Source organism: Canis lupus, chromosome 1, assembly GCF_048164855.1.
Source record: "Canis lupus baileyi chromosome 1, mCanLup2.hap1, whole genome shotgun sequence".
Taxonomy (NCBI): domain Eukaryota; kingdom Metazoa; phylum Chordata; class Mammalia; order Carnivora; family Canidae; genus Canis; species Canis lupus.
The window spans coordinates 101866783-101884783 of NC_132838.1; the positions used below are offsets into that span (position 1 = coordinate 101866783).

At 40.0% G+C, this 18001-nt stretch overlaps 1 protein-coding gene across 7 annotated transcripts in view; it reads right to left on the minus strand.

Annotated features, from left to right (window-relative positions):
• ZNF805 (zinc finger protein 805) overlaps positions 1-18001 on the minus strand; it is a 42126-nt gene that overhangs the window by 8299 nt on the left and 15826 nt on the right. For 5 of the 7 annotated variants that reach the window (XM_072823283.1, XM_072823218.1, XM_072823147.1 and 2 more), the window contains exons 4-5: positions 1008-16980; positions 408-552 (exon numbers count right to left, since the gene is read on the minus strand). In XM_072823283.1, the coding sequence (XP_072679384.1) occupies positions 15374-16980 (1607 nt within the window). In that variant the 3' untranslated portion in view covers positions 408-552; positions 1008-15373. The remainder of the gene's footprint in view (positions 1-407; positions 553-1007; positions 16981-18001) is intronic. The other 2 variants (XM_072823026.1, XM_072823089.1) reach the window with 2 other exon arrangements.

The following is an 18001-nucleotide window of genomic DNA, read 5'->3' on the forward strand; positions in this document are numbered from 1 at the left end:
CAGAGGAGTTGAGGATTAAATGAGGTGAGATGTTATGCTTGCCTGTCAGTCCACCACAAAAACTAGTTAACACCAGCTATCACATTCCTTTTTGTTACTGTTTTCTCTTTATTCCGACAATGTCCTAGACAAGCTCAATCACCATGCTTAATTCTACCAGGTTCCCTGCACAAAAATACCAGATGATGGGTAAGTAGGAAAGGGGCCATTTTGGACTGAACTGCTAGGAAAGTTCTCTCCGAATGAGTGATATCAGAGCACAGGGCAGAAGGATCAGAGTCCCTGCAAAGTCACAAGGGCAGTAGCCCAGGCAAAGGCCAGTGCCAAGGACCAAGGCTGTGGTCAGGCTGATGCATCTGGGAAGAAGACAAGGCCAGAGGAGGTCGGCAGGAGAACCGGGCTGATACCTGCAGGTCAGGGCAGGGGCTGGATCTGTAGGTGTGGGAGCCCTTGGCAGGAGGCACCTTCCATCCTTCGTGCAGTGACTGGACACCTGCCAAAGACCCGCCACAGCTGTAGGACTGGGATGAAGTGACAAGCCCACGCCACTTGCTGGAAACAAACGATAGGAAGAAGAAGAAATCGGACGGCAGTTCCGGCCTCCAACCTGCCCAGGAGGCACACCCCGGCAGCACAGGCACCCACAGCAGAGGCAGCAGCGCCCAGAGCAAAGTCCACTCAACGGTGCCGGCTCCATCCACACTGCCGCCATCACGGGACCCCGTGCCCGGGGCAGGACCCGCAGGGGCGGCGGCCGAGGGGCCTGCCGGACGCGGCCGACCGCCACCCTTTCTACCCATAGCAGAGTGACCCCGGCGGACTGTCACACTCCGAGCCTCAGTTTCCCCGTGCAAATGCACCCGCAGACCATGGCCTCGCGTCAGGGCTGAAGAGACAGCGACCTGCGCTTCCGCGGGCACTCACGGGACATCCGTTACGGAAGTTGAGGGATGGGTCTCAGGCTCGCAAAAACACAGAGGTTGGACCTACAGTCCTCACCAAGGTACCTTCTCTGCTCCGGCCTCGGACAAAACACCCGCCACCGCCCAAAGACCCCGAAACCGGGGAGGACCCGCCCAACACTGGTAAAAGACAGACGCGTCACAGGGACCGGAAGTCCCGCCCCGCCGGCGCAGGCCGCCAGAAATGCCCCTATCCTGGGCGGTAATTGGCCCGGACACGCGGAGCACAGCCTTCTGGGTAATGTAATTTTCTCCCTTTGAACAACCGACGGTGGGGAACGTTCCAGAAGAGTGCGCGAGACCCAGGGAAACGCCTCGGAGCCGCCTCAGACCGTCTTCACAGTGGGATCAAGGGGCAGGGGCGAGACCGTCCCTAATATGCCCGGAAAAGTCGAGGCTCAGGAGGCGGGTCAGGGCACGTGCCAGGTCCCATAACCAGGCCCTGGCTCGACTCATAACTTCCCCGTGCACCTCACCTCCTAGCAATCCTGGAGTGAGGACGGATGCTCGAGCTGCAAAGTGACTGCCAGGACCAGGACGCCGGAAGCCCCTGCACCGCGGTGCATGCACATCGCCCAACCCCTCTGGGGCCTTCTTAAACTTAGCACCAGCGGCCACGTGCTACGGGGCCTCAACGCGAGGAGGGAGCACCCCGGGGCTGGAGGATCCATGTGCGAGCCCGGAGGTGGGGAGGCCACGCACGAGCAAGGCTAGGAAAGTCAGGACTCCCTTGTGCAGCAGGGTAGATGTGTCTGACGTAGGCACTTGACGTAAGCGTTGGCAGAGGGGTCGTGCGTGGATATGGAGACTGGGGAGCTGTTGCCGTGCATTGCAAGTTCAGGTCTCCACCAGAGAGATTAGATGGAGAAAGGAATGGGCAGGGTGAACCCTGAACCAACCTGGCATTAAGTAGTTGTCAAGAAACCAACAAAGTCATGTTAGGAACCCCAACAATCCTTCAAGAATGTATTACAAAATTTCTTAGAAGTCATCATCAGTTACTTCTTTGCTGCTCCCCCCCTCCCCCCTTTCAGGCCAAGGTGAGAAAATAAAGTACAGCTTCCAATGACTTGAGATACATACAGTTGTAAAAAGTGGAAACAGGGTGTGCATTTAACCCAGCTCTCCCGTCACAATTGTTAAACACATCACAAAAGAGTACACCTCCGCTTTTTCTCCCCGTGTGTTTGTGTGTTTATTTATTCATGAGAGACATACAGAGAGAGGCAGAGACATAGAGGAACAGGCTCCCTGCAGGGAGCCTAATATAGGACTCCATCCTGGGACCCTGGGATCACGACCTGAGCCAAAGGCAGATGTTCAACCACCCAGGTGCCCCTCTCCCCATGTGTATAAAATGGGAATCACAACATGCATATTTCTTATAAGAACTTATATTTATTCAATTAAAAAAAAGAATAGTGCTCTCATGTAAATGAATAGAGGGAGGTAAGAGAACTCTTCCTAAAGAATTCCAAGTAATACATAGATACTCTTATTTCAGGTGCTGGAATTTGATTCCCTTGAATTGGCCAGATCTAGTGACTAAGTATAGAAAGAGAAAAAGATTAACTTGAAAGGAGAGGAAACTAGCAGACACCACCCTTACCAGGTACATCATTAATAATGTCATGGTGATACCATGTACCACATAGTATGATGCTGTTCACCAGTATGATAAACAAAACTGTTCACCACTATGATTTCCTTCCCCAAAACTCACTTCACTCATTAAAAAAAAAAAAAAAAGATAAATACAAATTGAGAAACATTGTATAAGATACTTGATGAATACTCATCAAAAGTGTCTGGATCATGAAAGACAAGAAATGATGGAGCAATTGTCAGAAATGAGAGAATTAAACTAAAGAGAAAAGATGTTTAAATGCAACTTAATGTCCTGGAATGGGATCCTGCAATACAAGGATGTTAGTATGGAAAAAACTTAATAAAATTCAAATCATTTCTAAGGTAAACAGTATTATATCAATGTTAATTTCTTAGCTTTGACAAATGTACCATATATCTTTAAAATATTAGTATGAGGTGAAGCTAGGTAGAAGTTACATGGGAACTCTGTATTTGCCACTTTATACTAAATCTAAAACTGTAAAAATAAAAAATTTTAACTAAAGAGCATAGAGGGACTTCTAGCTTGACAACATGAGTAGTTATGTGGACTCATTCCCTAGTGAAACTGGTGAAGAAAATTTTAAAACAAGCAAAAACAAAATACAAGATTTAACATCTCTGGAAATGTCCCTAAGGATATGCAACAAATGAACATTTATTCAAGATGATCTATAATTCTGTAAAAACAATAAGAGTCTGTGGTATTTGAACTGAGACATTCATTCTCCTTCAACCTTCCCAATTCAAGATAGAAAATCCACTATACAGTGGTGCAGATGAGAGCACAGGATCCCTCACTACCAACTCCCAGTTGGATAGTTACCTTCCTGGGAGGGGTAGGAGGTCTGTCTTCCTCATCCTGCTCCCAGCTATTCACTTGCTGCTAAGGTTAAATTCCTGGCCAATGTGATTCCAGAGGCCTCTTCTTCAACCAAGTCACTACTTCTGGGTCGAAACTCCACTTTGGGCACCATCCTGCTGAGAATACTAGTATACTATCATTTTTGCCCAAGCTGAAAGGAAGTATTTCCACGCTGTGGGCAGCTGAAAAGACTTGAAGTTAACTCCCACCTACTCCACTGATCCTTAAGCCTCCAAAATGGGGGTGTCATGTCCCCACTCTCAATTCAAGAGCACTGGCTCAGTAATAATGCTTGGAGGAAGCAGAGAATGTGAGAAGACAATTTGGGAGTACCCTGCCTGGGGCAGAACAAATATCAAACACCATAGGAGCCCAAGAAGCTTGAATATTTTTGGTTCAGGCTGTGGATCAATTTGCCCCAGAAATTTGTTGAAAGCAATATAATTCTGGAACTCTCTCCTCAAACCCCATGAATGGTCTCTTCAGTTCTCTGTAAGTGGAAAAATTCACCAACTCCTAAATTCTCTCTGGCCAGGAATGTGTTAAATGGGTCATAACCCTGGAATTCTATAATCTGCTTTGTGTTCAGCCTGTGTCACTTGGGGGAGGGAGGTCACCCTCTAACAGGTATCAGCTCCAGTCAGTTCTTCCTTCCATTCCTTGTAAAAATCTCTCCCATTCTTTCGGAACCAGGAGCACAAACATATCCTAATCCCAAACAATGACTGTCATCCAGGGACTGTGGTTCTCCACGGAGTCATATGCTACTTACTGGAAGCAGAAACAGGGAACTAGTAGATGAACAACAAACAGTCCTAATAATAATGGTGCCAAGAGACCAGGAGCATTTAGGACCCTTATGGTAAAATGCATTCAATATTAACCCTACAAAAAAAAAAATTAACCCTACAAATACTTCTAGAGCAGCTGAGGGAAGGCACTTTGCAAGTGCTATGGAGAATATAGTGTTGAGTCATGTGTACTTGGATTGCAAACAAGTGGTCGGTGATGAGACTCAGTTCACGTCAAACATTCCCTCCTTGTAGAGGTCTCTCCAGACCTATCAATTTTAAAGTATTCCTCCAACCCAACATCACTTTTCCATTTCTCTTTTGTCACTCATAATGATTTAAAATATATTTATATTTATTTGTTCAGTATTTATTGAATGCCATCTTTTCACAGGCACTGCACTCAACAATGGGGACACATATATACAAAAAAAAAAAAAAAAAAAAAGAATGCATTCCTGCTCTAAAGGATCTTTCATCCTAACAACCAATAATTTAAAAACAAGAGCAATGAAAACCCTAAACAATATAGGTTTAAAAGTAGGGAGTGCTGTGGAGATAGGAAAAAGTAGAGCAGATGAGAAATAGAGAGTAGAATGAAAGCAGTTTTACAGTACTAAGAAACGTGGCTGGGACAAGTCTAAGGAGTCATATCAGCCCAACCAACTCCTGAATACATTAACTTTTTTCTCCTGGGTATATCCCCCCCACCCCCCGGGTACATTTTAGAGCATACTGGAAACATTCCACCCTCCTAATAGCCTACAAAGTACTACACAATGTCTCCATTTATCTGTCTCATTTTGTCCAGCTTCAACCCCTACAGACTGGACACTAGCCTTCTTGCCCTTCTTCAGGCACTCAGTGCTCCCCCCACTTGTTTCATTGTCCTAGGTATTTTCTGTGTGACACAGTTCCTTTGGATAGCTACTGGGCTGGGTGACTCATTATCTGAGTACAGACTCTGAGGAAGGAAATGATTATCATGGAGGAAAAATTTATTCTTATAGATCCCTAGACTCAGGATGCAGGGCACACAATGCAAGGCCACGTGAAAACCAGGATGAGTCAGGAGGCAGCAGTGGAGGACAAAAAAATGGTCCAGAACTTTTGTATTTAACACAGGAAAGGTGAGGCAGGGCAGGGGAGACAGCTTAGGATTGACCAGTTTGAATGCTATTGGTACGCTTTAAAGGAGAGGGGCTGTCCCTATTGGTCTGGTACTAGGACCTGGGATGGTCAGTACAGAATATTGTCTCCTGAAGTAAAAAGGCCAGAAAGAGTGGCCTGTCTCACCACTCTCTGTACTTTGTCACCATTAAATTATACCCTACTTTGGAAGAATATCCACTGTGACCTAATTGATTTAGTTACAATGGTTTACATGTATATAAGCCGTCACCTCAAAGCTAGGATTCTTTTTCATTGCAGTGGACTCTGTTTAATGCTTGTAAAAGATATTTGAATTTACTCAACCTTTTAGTACCATTCAAGTCACTGTGAAGAAGAGCTGATGTAACAGGCCTGAGACTGCTATCCGTTGGGCTTCAAAGTTTGCCTTGGCTGGAGTTTGGGACTTTATATTTCAGGTTTCCCGTAATTCCCAGAAATGACAAATGGCTCAGTGTGCCTATTGTGTCAACAATGTGGCTTATGCTGGTGACCTGCTATCCGTCTGGAGGTCTAGAATTTGATTTTAGAGAAAGAGTGCCTAATAAAAACCCTGGACAGTTTCTAATGTGCTTCCCCGGTAAACATTTCACAAATGCTGTCATAATTCATTGACGGACCTTAAGCACTCAAAACCCCTGAAGAACTTCAGTCCTTCTGCCTTTTACCTTGCCTGAGTTTGTTTGCATCCTTTTGTTGTAATAAATCATAGTTGTTAAGTATATGCTGAGTCCTTCGAGTTGCCTTAGTAAATCATTAAATCTGGGGTAATCTTGAGGACTCTCAATACCACCATTCATTATGACTTTTCAAGTCTTAGAGATCTGGCCATAAAAGCCTGTGTGATTTCTGAGGTCAACATATGCTCTTTACTGTGCCGATTATATCACAGCTTTATGTAAACTCTGTGAGGGACCCAAACATTAAAATAAAAATACACTGCTGTGTATGGCCATTTACTAAGACACACATATATTAAGTGTCTACTAAGGAAAAGAAAATGTAAGGACAACAGAATGAGACACTGGCTGGATATGGGGATGATGAAAAAAAACATGGCTGTAAAGTATCCAGCTCAGGCAACAAGACAGAACATAATGGACTTTAGTGAGATGTTTCTCAGGCACCTCGAACACTGTGTGTAAAACCAAATGCCTCCTGTATCCCTCTTTTACCTTCCTACCACCTCAAATCCAGAGATTTTCTGAAATTTTCTACATTATAACAGATTATGTAGCAGTTAAAAAGTACAGTTGGTTTACTTCACTCATCCTGAAGGAATGATCAAGGTATATAGTCCAATGAAAAAAGGGGATTATAGCTAAATGAACATAATTTGATCCATTTTAATAAAAATGATGGTGACCAGGAAAACAAAAATGATATTATCCTATGAGAGGGAATATAGGAAAGGATACGGACATGAATCCTGCAGCTACCCTAACTGGCCTCAAACCCCTAATCATACTTCCTGGTTCAATGTACAACTCTGTTAATTCCTTACCCTTTCTGTTCCTCAGTTTCCTGATTTGTAAAATGGGGATAATATTACCTAACACAGGCTAGTTGCAAAGATTAAGAGTTGATGTGTATAAAACATTTAAAATAATGACGGAAACATAGTAACATACCATGTCTGGTTGCTCTCATGATTATTAGGGGCACATCCTCAAGGTGATGACTGACCACATGACACATGCATACAGGCTCAGTATGTATGAATACTGACAAGGCGTGGAAGGATGACCAGAGAGAAACAGTCAACCTGGAGACAAGGATTTAGGGAACTCTGTATTTCGCCAAGCATAAAATGCCTCAAGGGGGAAATTAACTCAGTCATGGAACACCTCACAAATGAGAGCAAGGGTGACAGATTCTGAACAGCACAAATGTTTAATAATAGATGGAAGACGATGCAGACCCTCTGAAGTAGGGCAGGAGCTCACAGAAACCAGGAAAGTCTCTCTTTCAAGTCAGAGGTGGGCAGCAGTACAAAGTTCCAATCAGAGTGCATGTGTTGGGTGGAGGGGAGTGGGGGGGACAAGAGGGAACTTTGTGAGACTTGCTTAAGTCCAGTGACAGTGGTGGAGACCATGGTTTAGTCGTCAGTGGGGTGAAGGGACATGAGAAGGTGGGGACAGTGGACAGAACAGTTACACAGGGTGTGTCTAGGAGAGAGAAGGGCAGAGCTCACTGGGCATGTGGGGCAGAAAGCACCTGGGGTGACACTAGAGACCAGTACACAAGTATAGATTAAGAGGATAGAAGGGGATTAAGAAGAAGTTAAAGACCAAGCAGTGAGGGTATAAAATAGGTCCTAGACAAATCAGGGATTTAGGACACGAGTGTCCAACCACAAAGAGTAAGAGTGATCCATGAAGAGGAAGGACCTCTTTCTTTTTTGATGCTATACAGGTATTTCCTTTGTTTACACCACTTTGCTTTTATAAAAGACCTATATTAGTACGTGTTTTCACTAACTGAAAGAAATCTGAGAAGGATTTTCGCTTTTACCAAAAAAGTTGAGAAGCAAAAACAGAGTTCACCATGTTTTGTAGCGCGCTGTTATAGAGGCAGTGTACATTCCAAGCAGCAAGACTAGAACTGCCAAGGTCCTTTCCCAGGAACAATTCAGAATCTCAGCATCAAGCCACCATAGCTTTGAACTTTGTGAGCATCTGGGATTTATCTTGGCTTATTTTGTGCATCTGTTGCCAAGATGTCCAAAGGTATCAGAAAAGCCTATAAAAGGTTATTTTTTGAGTCTGGGATGCTAACAAATTTTTTCCATATAAATTAATATAATTGTTTCTTTGCTTTATGCCATTTCCATTTAGGAAAATTTTTAAAGAAATGCTCTACTTTCCAATAGTGAGGATAGCAGAGTATAGAGAGCTGGGGAATTTTACACAGAAATCTTTCCTGGAATATAATACTCTGAACATTCTGCAGATCACTCTCAGTTCTAATGTCTGTTCTTAGAAATATACATGGATACCAACACAGAAGACTGCAGTCCTTCCATTCCTCCATATAATCTAGGACTTCTATTCCAACATCAAGATAAACCACAGAAAATATTACTTTGGACTACATAGTATTGCCTGTTTTCTCAGAGCCCTTCTTTGGCATTACAAACTAGACAGAGAAAAAGACGCATAGAGAAACAAATAGAAAGTAAACAATTGAAAAATTTGAAAACCAAAATGAAAACTCACTGGGTGAGCTCACTGGATTAGATACGAGAGAAAAGGTTCAGTGGGCTCAAGAGAAATCAATGGAAATTAATCACTCTAAGCAATAGGAGAAAACAGACTGGGGTAGGAGGGAGAAGTGGGAGTCCAAGGACCCTCTGGGATAAAAAGAAAAGATCTACCACTCACATTACTAGAGTCCTGAAAGGGAGGAAAAAGTGTGGGGCTGAAAAAATACTTGAAGACTATCTAAAGTATACATCAACAGATCCAAAAAGCTAAGCAAATGCCCAACAGGATAAACCCCCAAAATTTCATGCCAGGCTCTATCATAATCAAACTCCAAACTCTATCCATATACAATAAAAAAACCACTTGAAAAACAGCTTGACAGAAAAGTCTATTACAGATAGAAAAACAATGGGTCAAATGGCAGACTTCTCATCTGAAACTGAGAAGAGAAGGAAGTGACATGCTTTTCAAGTACTAGGAAGAGAACTGCTGACCCCAAATACTAGATCCCACAAAAATATCCCTACAGAATGAAGGAGGCGTAATTTTTAAGTAAAGGAAAACAAAAACATTTGTTACCTAGAAGACCTTCCCCATAAGATTACAGATGATCCGACTTAAAATGGTTTTATGATTTTTTTGACCTTATGATGACCATATGACTGTAAAAGTGATATGCATTCCGCAGAAACCATACTTCAAAATCTGATTTTGATTTTTGTCTCAGACTAGCAATATGCAATGTGATACTCTCTTGTGTGATGTGAGGGGCAGCACATCTCCCAGGCACCTGGGCAATCACAAGGGTAAACTACTGATGCTCCACAACGTACTATGTTGCCATCATTTTTGGATATTGTTTTGTGTTTTCACATCCCATCATGTCTACAAAACACCCATCTGTGTCTCCCACTTCTGGTGTGAAAACAAAGGCAATTATTCTTGTGAACAAACTCAAGATAATTACCTAGCATGGAAGGCAGCAAGCTAATAATGGCCATCACATGTGAGTTAGGATTTTCTTAATCAACAACCATATTAATGGTCAGTATTGGATAAATCTACTGTCATCATTAAGAAAAGAGATGGGCCAATTGATGACATGGAGAAATTACCTGTCACATGGATATCAGACAATACCGAAGGGCATACTGCTTAGCTGACAATCCAGGCTAAGGCAAGAAGTCTTTTTGATATACTAAAAGAGCATGCTGATGATCCTCTACATACACAAATGTTTATAGAAAGTCGTATAAAAAAAAAAAGTTGTATAAGTGATTCCAATGCTTCATAAGCACCATAATTTTCATAATGTGAAGGCCAGCAGTGAGAAACGAATACTGCCAATACTGAAAGTACTGAAGCTTTTAAGGAAGAGCTACATAGGGTAATTGTGGATGAGAAATATTTGCCAGAACAAATATTTAATGTCAATAAAGGAAGCTTGTTCTGGAAGTGTATGCTGGGGTATTCATACATCCGTCAAGAGTCCAAGACAGTGTCAGGATTTGAAGCACTGAAAGACCATATAATACTGTTCTTGAGTGGAAATGTGGCAGAGTTCAAATGAAAGTCCTTTCTACTTTACTACCAGAGAACCCTAGAGTATTCAAGAATGTGAACAAGTATATGGTTCCTATTTATTATTACCATAACAAGAAAATTTGGATGACATTAGCACTGTTTAAACACTGGTTTTCAAACTGTTTTATTCCACAGGCAGAGACTATTGTAGTCAAGACGTCTCATTCAAGATTCTTCTTATCTGAGATAATGCTTCAGGGCATCCACAGCATTTGAGGGACATGCATCCTGATGTAAAGGTTGTGCAGTTGCCAAAAAACACAACTGTACTCATTCAATCAATGGACCAAGGTACAATAGCTATATTCAAATCATACTATTTATTTATGTCATTCATGCAGGCCATTGAAGTGACTGAATCTAGCCAAATGCTAAAAGTTTTAGAAAGATTTTCACATTCTAAATGCTATCCAGAGTAGATCTACAGAATGAGAAGTCATGTAGCAATGCATGATGGAAGAAAGTTTTGAAGATATATGTGAACACATTCAAAGGCTTTAGCAAAGACTTGCTGTTGATAAAACAGTAAGTAACAAGATATTAGTGCTTGGGAAACAGCCAGAATTGGACATTAGTGATGAGGATATTCTTGAGCTTGTTGCATTGACGCTGAAAGCATTCTATTAAGGAGCTAATCAAACTAGAAGAGCAAAAAAATAAAGAAGCTGACAGAGAAGAAGTTGCACATGAAGTACCAAGAAAGGTCACAGCAAACAAACTAACAGAGGAATCTGCTACTATCAGCAGTGGCATTTAGATGTTAGAAGAAACACACGTCAGTCACAAGACATTCACAAGAGCTGATGGGCAGATACAGGATGCTTGCTACAGAAAAATATATAATAAGAAAAAACAAAATATATAGAAAGAAAAAACAAACTGCACAAAACTTGGTACCTTCCTAAAGAACACTACATGGCTAAACCATCAACAAGTGTTGATGCCCTAGGGCCTTCTACCAGCTATTCCTGATCCTCATCATAATAAACTGATGATCCTATCATTGTAGCATCACCATTATCCAGCAATTAATTTTAGTTCACCATTTCAAACATTCTTTAGGCTTGGCTGTGTATGTTAATGATAAGTACCCACACAATCATAGTTTTTCACTTTCAGAATAGTATTCAATAAATTACATGAGATATTCAACACTTTATTATAAAATAGGTTTTGTGTCAGATGACTCTGCCCAACTGTAAACTAATGTAAGTGTTCTGAGTATGCTTAACATAGGCTAGGCTAAACCATGATGTTCAGTAGGTTAGGTGTACTAAATGCATTTTTGACCACGATATGTTCAATTTACAATGGGTTAGTTTATCGACACATAACTCCATCATAAGTCAAGGAAGAGCTGTATGAGTTTGCAAAAAAAGAAAATGTTAACAGAAAAAAAAAATCTTGAAATTTCAAAGAACAGAATGGAAAAAGTAAACACTACACTTCTCACAGGTTTTGTAAAAATTGCTTGATAGTTAAAACAAAAATGTCAACCAATATGATGCTCAGTGTATAAAGAAGAAATACTTAACACAATTATTAAAGAGTGGGGAATGTGAAAGGATCCAATGAAAGGAAAGCTTCTACATATCAAAGTGCTGATAGCATAGGCTGTGATAAATTATAGATGTATAAAGCAATACCTAAAATAATCAGTAAAATACAAAGAGATATACTCAAAAAATCACAGATATATCAAATGGAATTCTGAAAATTAAAGTAACCCACAGGAAGGCAAAATAAAAATAACAAACAAAACCCCCCAAAACAATAGAGGAAAAATAAACAGGGAACAAAGAAAAAACAAATCATAAACAGGCAAACCTAACACATCAATAATTATTTTAAACTCAAATGATCTAAACATAACAATTTTAAAAGAAATCAGCAAAATGGGGATGCCTGGGTGTCTCAGCAGTTGGGCACCTGCCTTTGGCCCAGGGTGTCATCCTGGAGTCCTGGGATTGAGTCCCACATTGGGCTCCCTGCATGAAGCCTGCTTTTCTCTCTCTCTCTCTCTGTCTCCCATGAATGAATGAATAAAATCTTAAAAAAAAAAAAAAAAGAAAAGAAAAGAAAAGAAAAAAGAAATCAGCCAAATGGCTAAAAACAAAGCACGACCAAAAATATAAACCAAGAAATGCAAAATATTAACCAAAAACTGCAACAGTGGCTATATTAATAACAGATAAACTATATTCCAAAAAAAATTTAGAGACAAAAAGGTACATAGCATAATGATAAAAAGGTCAACACACCAAGATGAACGAGCAATCCTCAATGTGTACACACCTACAACAGAGCTTCGAAATACTCAAAGCAAAAACTGATAGAACTTAAAAGAAGAAACAGACAATTCCAGATTATACTGCAGTCTTCAAAGTCCCTCTCTCAGCAATTGAAATACTAAACAGAAAATCAGCAAGGATGCAGAAAATCTGAATAACATCATCAATCAACAGGATCATGTGGACATTTACACAAACTCCATCCAACAGCAGAATACACATTCTTCTCAAGAAACCAAACATTCATCAAGATAGACCATTTTGGGTCATAAAGCAAACCTCAACAAATTTAGACAACCAGATCAAATACAAAACAAACTAGAAGTCATTAACAAGAACATGAAACACTCCAAACACTAGGAAATTAAGCAATATACTTCTAAATGACTTATGGGTTAGAGAGGAAGTCTTGAATAAATAAATTTTTAGAACCAAATGAAATGTAATTAAAATGTATTACAACTTGTGAGGAAAGTGCTGTGACGAAAATTTATAGAATATAAAGCTTACATTAGAAAAGTAAAAAAATCTCAAATTCTAAGCATCTGTCCCAAGAAACTACAGAGGAAAATACCACAAAAGCAGGTGGAAGAACAAATATAATAAAGGTCAATACAGGTATCAGTGAAATTAGGAAAAAAAGGTAACAGAGAAAAAACAGTGGTGTAAAGTGCTGTTTCTTTAAAAAGATCCAAAAAAAAAAAAAAAAAAAAGGATAAATAAGAAGACTGACAAAGATAAAAAGAGAATTGACACACTTCTAATATCAGGAATCTAACTGGAGATGTAAGTACAGATTCTTCCATCATAAACAGTATATTAAAGGAATACTTGAAACAAATAAAAACATTTAGATGAAATGGAACAATTCCTAAAAAAGGACAACTATGAAAATTCATCCAATATGAAATAGATATTCTGAATAGTTCTATACATATTAAATAAAATAAATACATAATTAAAAAGCATTCAAAAGAAAAATCTCCAGGCATACATGGCTCACTGGAGAATGCTACCAAACATTTATAAAACAAATGAAAGCAATTCTAGACACTATCTTCCACATTATAGAACACTCCCAATACATACTTGGAGGCCACTATCACCTAGACACCAAAACCAATGACAGTACGAAACAAAGATAAAAGACAAACAAAAAAGAACAAAAGAAAGGAAACTACATATCATTACCACTCATGAAATTAGAGGAAGATTTCCTCAACAACATGCTAGCATATTAAATACTGTAACACAATATATAAAAGTAATTATACTCTACAACCACGTAGGGCTTATTTCAAGAACACAAAGCTGGTTCCACATTCAAAACTCAAATCAATATCAACAAGCTACAGAAGAAAAAACACTATTAATTGGTAAAGAAGTAGTATATGGTAATATTCAACACCCATTCACAATAACAGAAAAAAACCCAGCAAATTAGGAATATGGGAAACTTACTAAACTTGGTAAGAAAATTCTATAAAGAAAAAAAACCTTATACTAACATCATACTTGATGAAAAAGTGTTTTCCCACTATCAGAAACCAGACAAGGATATTCTTTCTTACTACTACTGATCAACATATTGGAAATCCTAGCTAGCAGACAAGAAAAGACAATACTAGGTATATATATGATGATATATATATGATGAGGAAAAAAAAGAACTGTCTATTTGCAGATGATATTTTTAAGTTTTATAACCCCAAGCATTCTACCAAAACAAATAAATGCCTACAGTTCAGCAAGGTTGCAAGATACCATAATGACATCCAAAATTTAATTACATTTCTGTATACTACCAAAACTTATGTGGAAATTGAAAGTTCAAAAGTCAATGCCATTTATAATAAAAGAAAAAACATTTAGATGCAAATCTTATAAAATTCATACAAGACCTATTATTGAAATCTATAAAACAGTGATGAAGTAAATCAAGCAATAGAGACATCCTGTGTTCATAAATTGAAGAGTTAACACTGTAAAGATGCCAATTCTCAACTGATCTGACAATTTAACCCAATTTCTATAGAAATTCCATAGATTTTCTTCATAAAAATAGGCTTCTCCAAAACTTTATGTGAAGTTCAAAGTAATACAGAGTGCTAAATTAGGTTTAAATTAAAAAAAAATAAAGAGAGAGAAATCATTTTATAAAGCTGGAGGATTTACACTTAATTACAACAATCAAGGAAACCAATCGTAAAGGACAAGAAAAAGTCTAAGTATCATCTCTTTAAAACCACATGAAGATTAAAAAAAAAAAGAGCCTTAAAGAGTCTTAAATGGTGCAATAAAATGGGCTCGCATTCGTATGTGTATTTTTATGTCCTCAAATATAAAGGTGTTTGATGGGTCCAGCCTTTATAGTTCTCAACAAAAATTAAGCTCCTTAAACAGAGACAATGTTTTAGAACAAAGAAGATGTTCATAAAAGTTTCCAAATCTGCCCTCAATTGTCTAACTCTCTTGACACTGGACAACAATGAATGCATATACACAACACATAAAAGTCTAGGTCCTTTACTGCTAAAACAAAACCCTCCTCCTGCCAAGTAAACTAGAGACTCCATGACAAAGTGCCAAAGGCTTGGCAAGGAAATCTGGGGGAAAAAAAAAGTGTTTGTTTGCCGTTCATTCTAAGTCTCCTTTCTTTATTTAAAAAAAAAAAAAAAAAAAAAAAAAAATTCCTGAGATAATACTGCAGTGTAAATTAAGGAAAAATATGTAGCTGAAGGTTTTCCTATGTGCATATATAATCACTGAGTCTCTCTCTGGATGAGTTCTCAGATGTAGAATAAGGCTCTAGACTGGGTAAATTTTCAGTATGACTCCTTAGATGACAAATGATATCTTGCAACAGAAGGGTTTCTCATAGGGAAGGAAACTGAGGAGTTTCTTTTTGGTATGAATGATCAGATTCTGAGTAAGAGGTTTCCTCAGTGGTTACATTCAAGAAATCTTTCCCCAACAGAAGGTCTTGGAGGTTGACTGACGACTGCCCACTCGTGAAGGGTCTTCCCACTTCCGTTGCACTGACAGGCTTTCTCCCAGTATGAATCCTCTGATGCTGAGTGAGGGAGGAGCTGCGACTAAAGGCTTTTCCACATGCACTGCACTCATAGGGCTTCTCTCCAGTGTGGATAATAGAGTGTCGGATGAGGTTTGTGCTCCAGCAGAAGGTTTTTCCACACTCCATGCATTCGTAGGGCTTCTCTCCACTGTGAATCCGCTGGTGCCTTGTGAGCCCTGAGCGGCGGTTGAAGGCCTTTCCACACTCCATGCACTCATAGGGCTTCTCTCCAGTGTGGATGCTAAAGTGTCGAATGAGGTCTGCACGATTGCTAAAGGCTTTCCCACACTCTTTGCACTCAAAAGGTTTTTCTCCAGTGTGGGCCCTTTTATGCAGGATGAAAGTAGAGCAGTGGGTGAAGGCCTTTCCACACTCACTGCACACATAGGGCTTCTCCCCAGTGTGAATTCTCTGATGCCTCTTGAGGTAGGACCTGTGGTTGAAGGCTTTCCCACACTCTAGGCACTCAAAGGGCTTCTCCCCAGTGTGGATGACATAGTGGTGAATGAGGGCTGCACTCTCACAGAAGGCTTTCCCACACTCACTGCACTCATAGGGCTTCTCCCCAGTGTGAGTCTGCTGATGCCACATGAGGTATGATCTGTGTTTAAATACCTTGCCACACTCAAAGCATTCATAAGGATTCTCACCACTGTGGATTATGTAGTGACGAATGAAACCTGGCCTATCTCGGAAAGCTTTTCCACATTCTTTGCACACAAAGGGTTTTTCTCCAGTGTGGCTCCTGTTATGCAAGACAAAAGTGGAGCGATGGGTGAAGGCTTTTCCACATTCATTGCACTTATAAGGCTTCTCTCCACTGTGAATCCGCTGGTGTTGTGTAAGGTGTGACTTACGGTTGAAGGCCTTCCCACACTCCATACACTTATAGGGCTTCTCCCCTGTGTGGACCATGTGGTGTTGAAGGAGATAAGTGCTTTTACTAAATGTTTTCCCACACTCGGTGCACTCATAGGGCTTCACTCCAGAATGAATCCTCTCATGTCGAGCAAGGAGGCGTTTCTTGTTAAAAACTTTCTCACATTCATTGCATTTAAAGATATTTTCTTCTTGAATCATGGGATCTTTATCTGATCCACATGAGTCATGGTCACGGACAGCACTTCCCAGAGGGACTGGCTCCTGTATAATCCTTGAACGCACATTATTAGCTGTTCCTATGTTGCCATGTTCAGAGTTTGATTTCCCAGGGAGTTTCTCCTGGGGGTTTATCTCTGATCTCCAGTGTCCTTCTTGCATTTCCAATGATCCATCCTGATCCTTAGTTCGGCCCACCTGGGAATCCCCTGGGACTCTTTGTGTTAGTTGTTCCTGGAGGGCGACTCCCTCAGACAGGGCTGGCTCATTAGTGGTAAATTCTGTGATCTTGGGTTTTCCTTTGTCACCTGAAAGAAATCCAATACATAAAAAGGTCTGTCTGTAATGCCAACGTAGAATAAAAATGAGCACTTCAGTGAAATGAAGAGGGGGAAAAAGATGAAAATAGTATCTCTGTGTCTTGCTACCTCTAAATCCCAGGTAATAGTATCTTTCTTTCCTGGTCCTAGAACTGCTGACACCATGAAAGGGGAACCGGGAGAGTGATTGGGTTAGAGGACAAAGACATAGTCAATTCCAGACTGGATATTTATGCAAATAGGTAACTCATTAGGCTCCCAGAAAGTTCACACTTAAAAGATGACTCAGGGCAATGCTTGACCACATGTAATTAGAAGGTTGGTACTTTCAGCTATAAGATAGCAAGTAGGCTTCTGGAAAGAGATGGGGGAGGGGCAGGAGTCATGTAGGAAAGCATTCAATCAATTGTGCTTATATAATGACAGTCAATAAAACTTTGGATACTCAAGGCAGGTAAAAATCTTAGGTTACCAATACTTTCTGCATGTATTGTTATACATCAATGACAGAAGGGTAACTAGTTCCCGAGGATAAGGTAGCTAATGTATGCAATCCCTCCAAAAACTGTTTCTAAAAAATACCTGATGCAGACTTACTGGACATGACTTTACAACAACCATGCTAAAGAAGCTCAGAGAGCTAAAGTAAGATATGGAGAAGGTCAAGAAGACTATGTATAAACAAAGTGGAAATATCAACAAAAGCCAGAAACCTAAAAACAAACCAAAATGAAAAGTGTAATAACTGAAATGAAAAATTCATTACGAGGATTCAAAGAAAGATTTTAGTAGGATGAAGAAAGAATCAGAATACTTAAATATAGGAAATGGAAATTACATCCAAAGAACAGAAAAAAAAAATATGTAAGAAATAGAACATATCCTAATGGGCCTGTAATACAGCACTAAAGGAACCAATATACTACTCATTGTGGGATTATCAAAAAGAGAAATGGTCAAAAAAAGTATTTGAATAAATGGCTGAAAATGTCCCCAATTAGATAAAAGA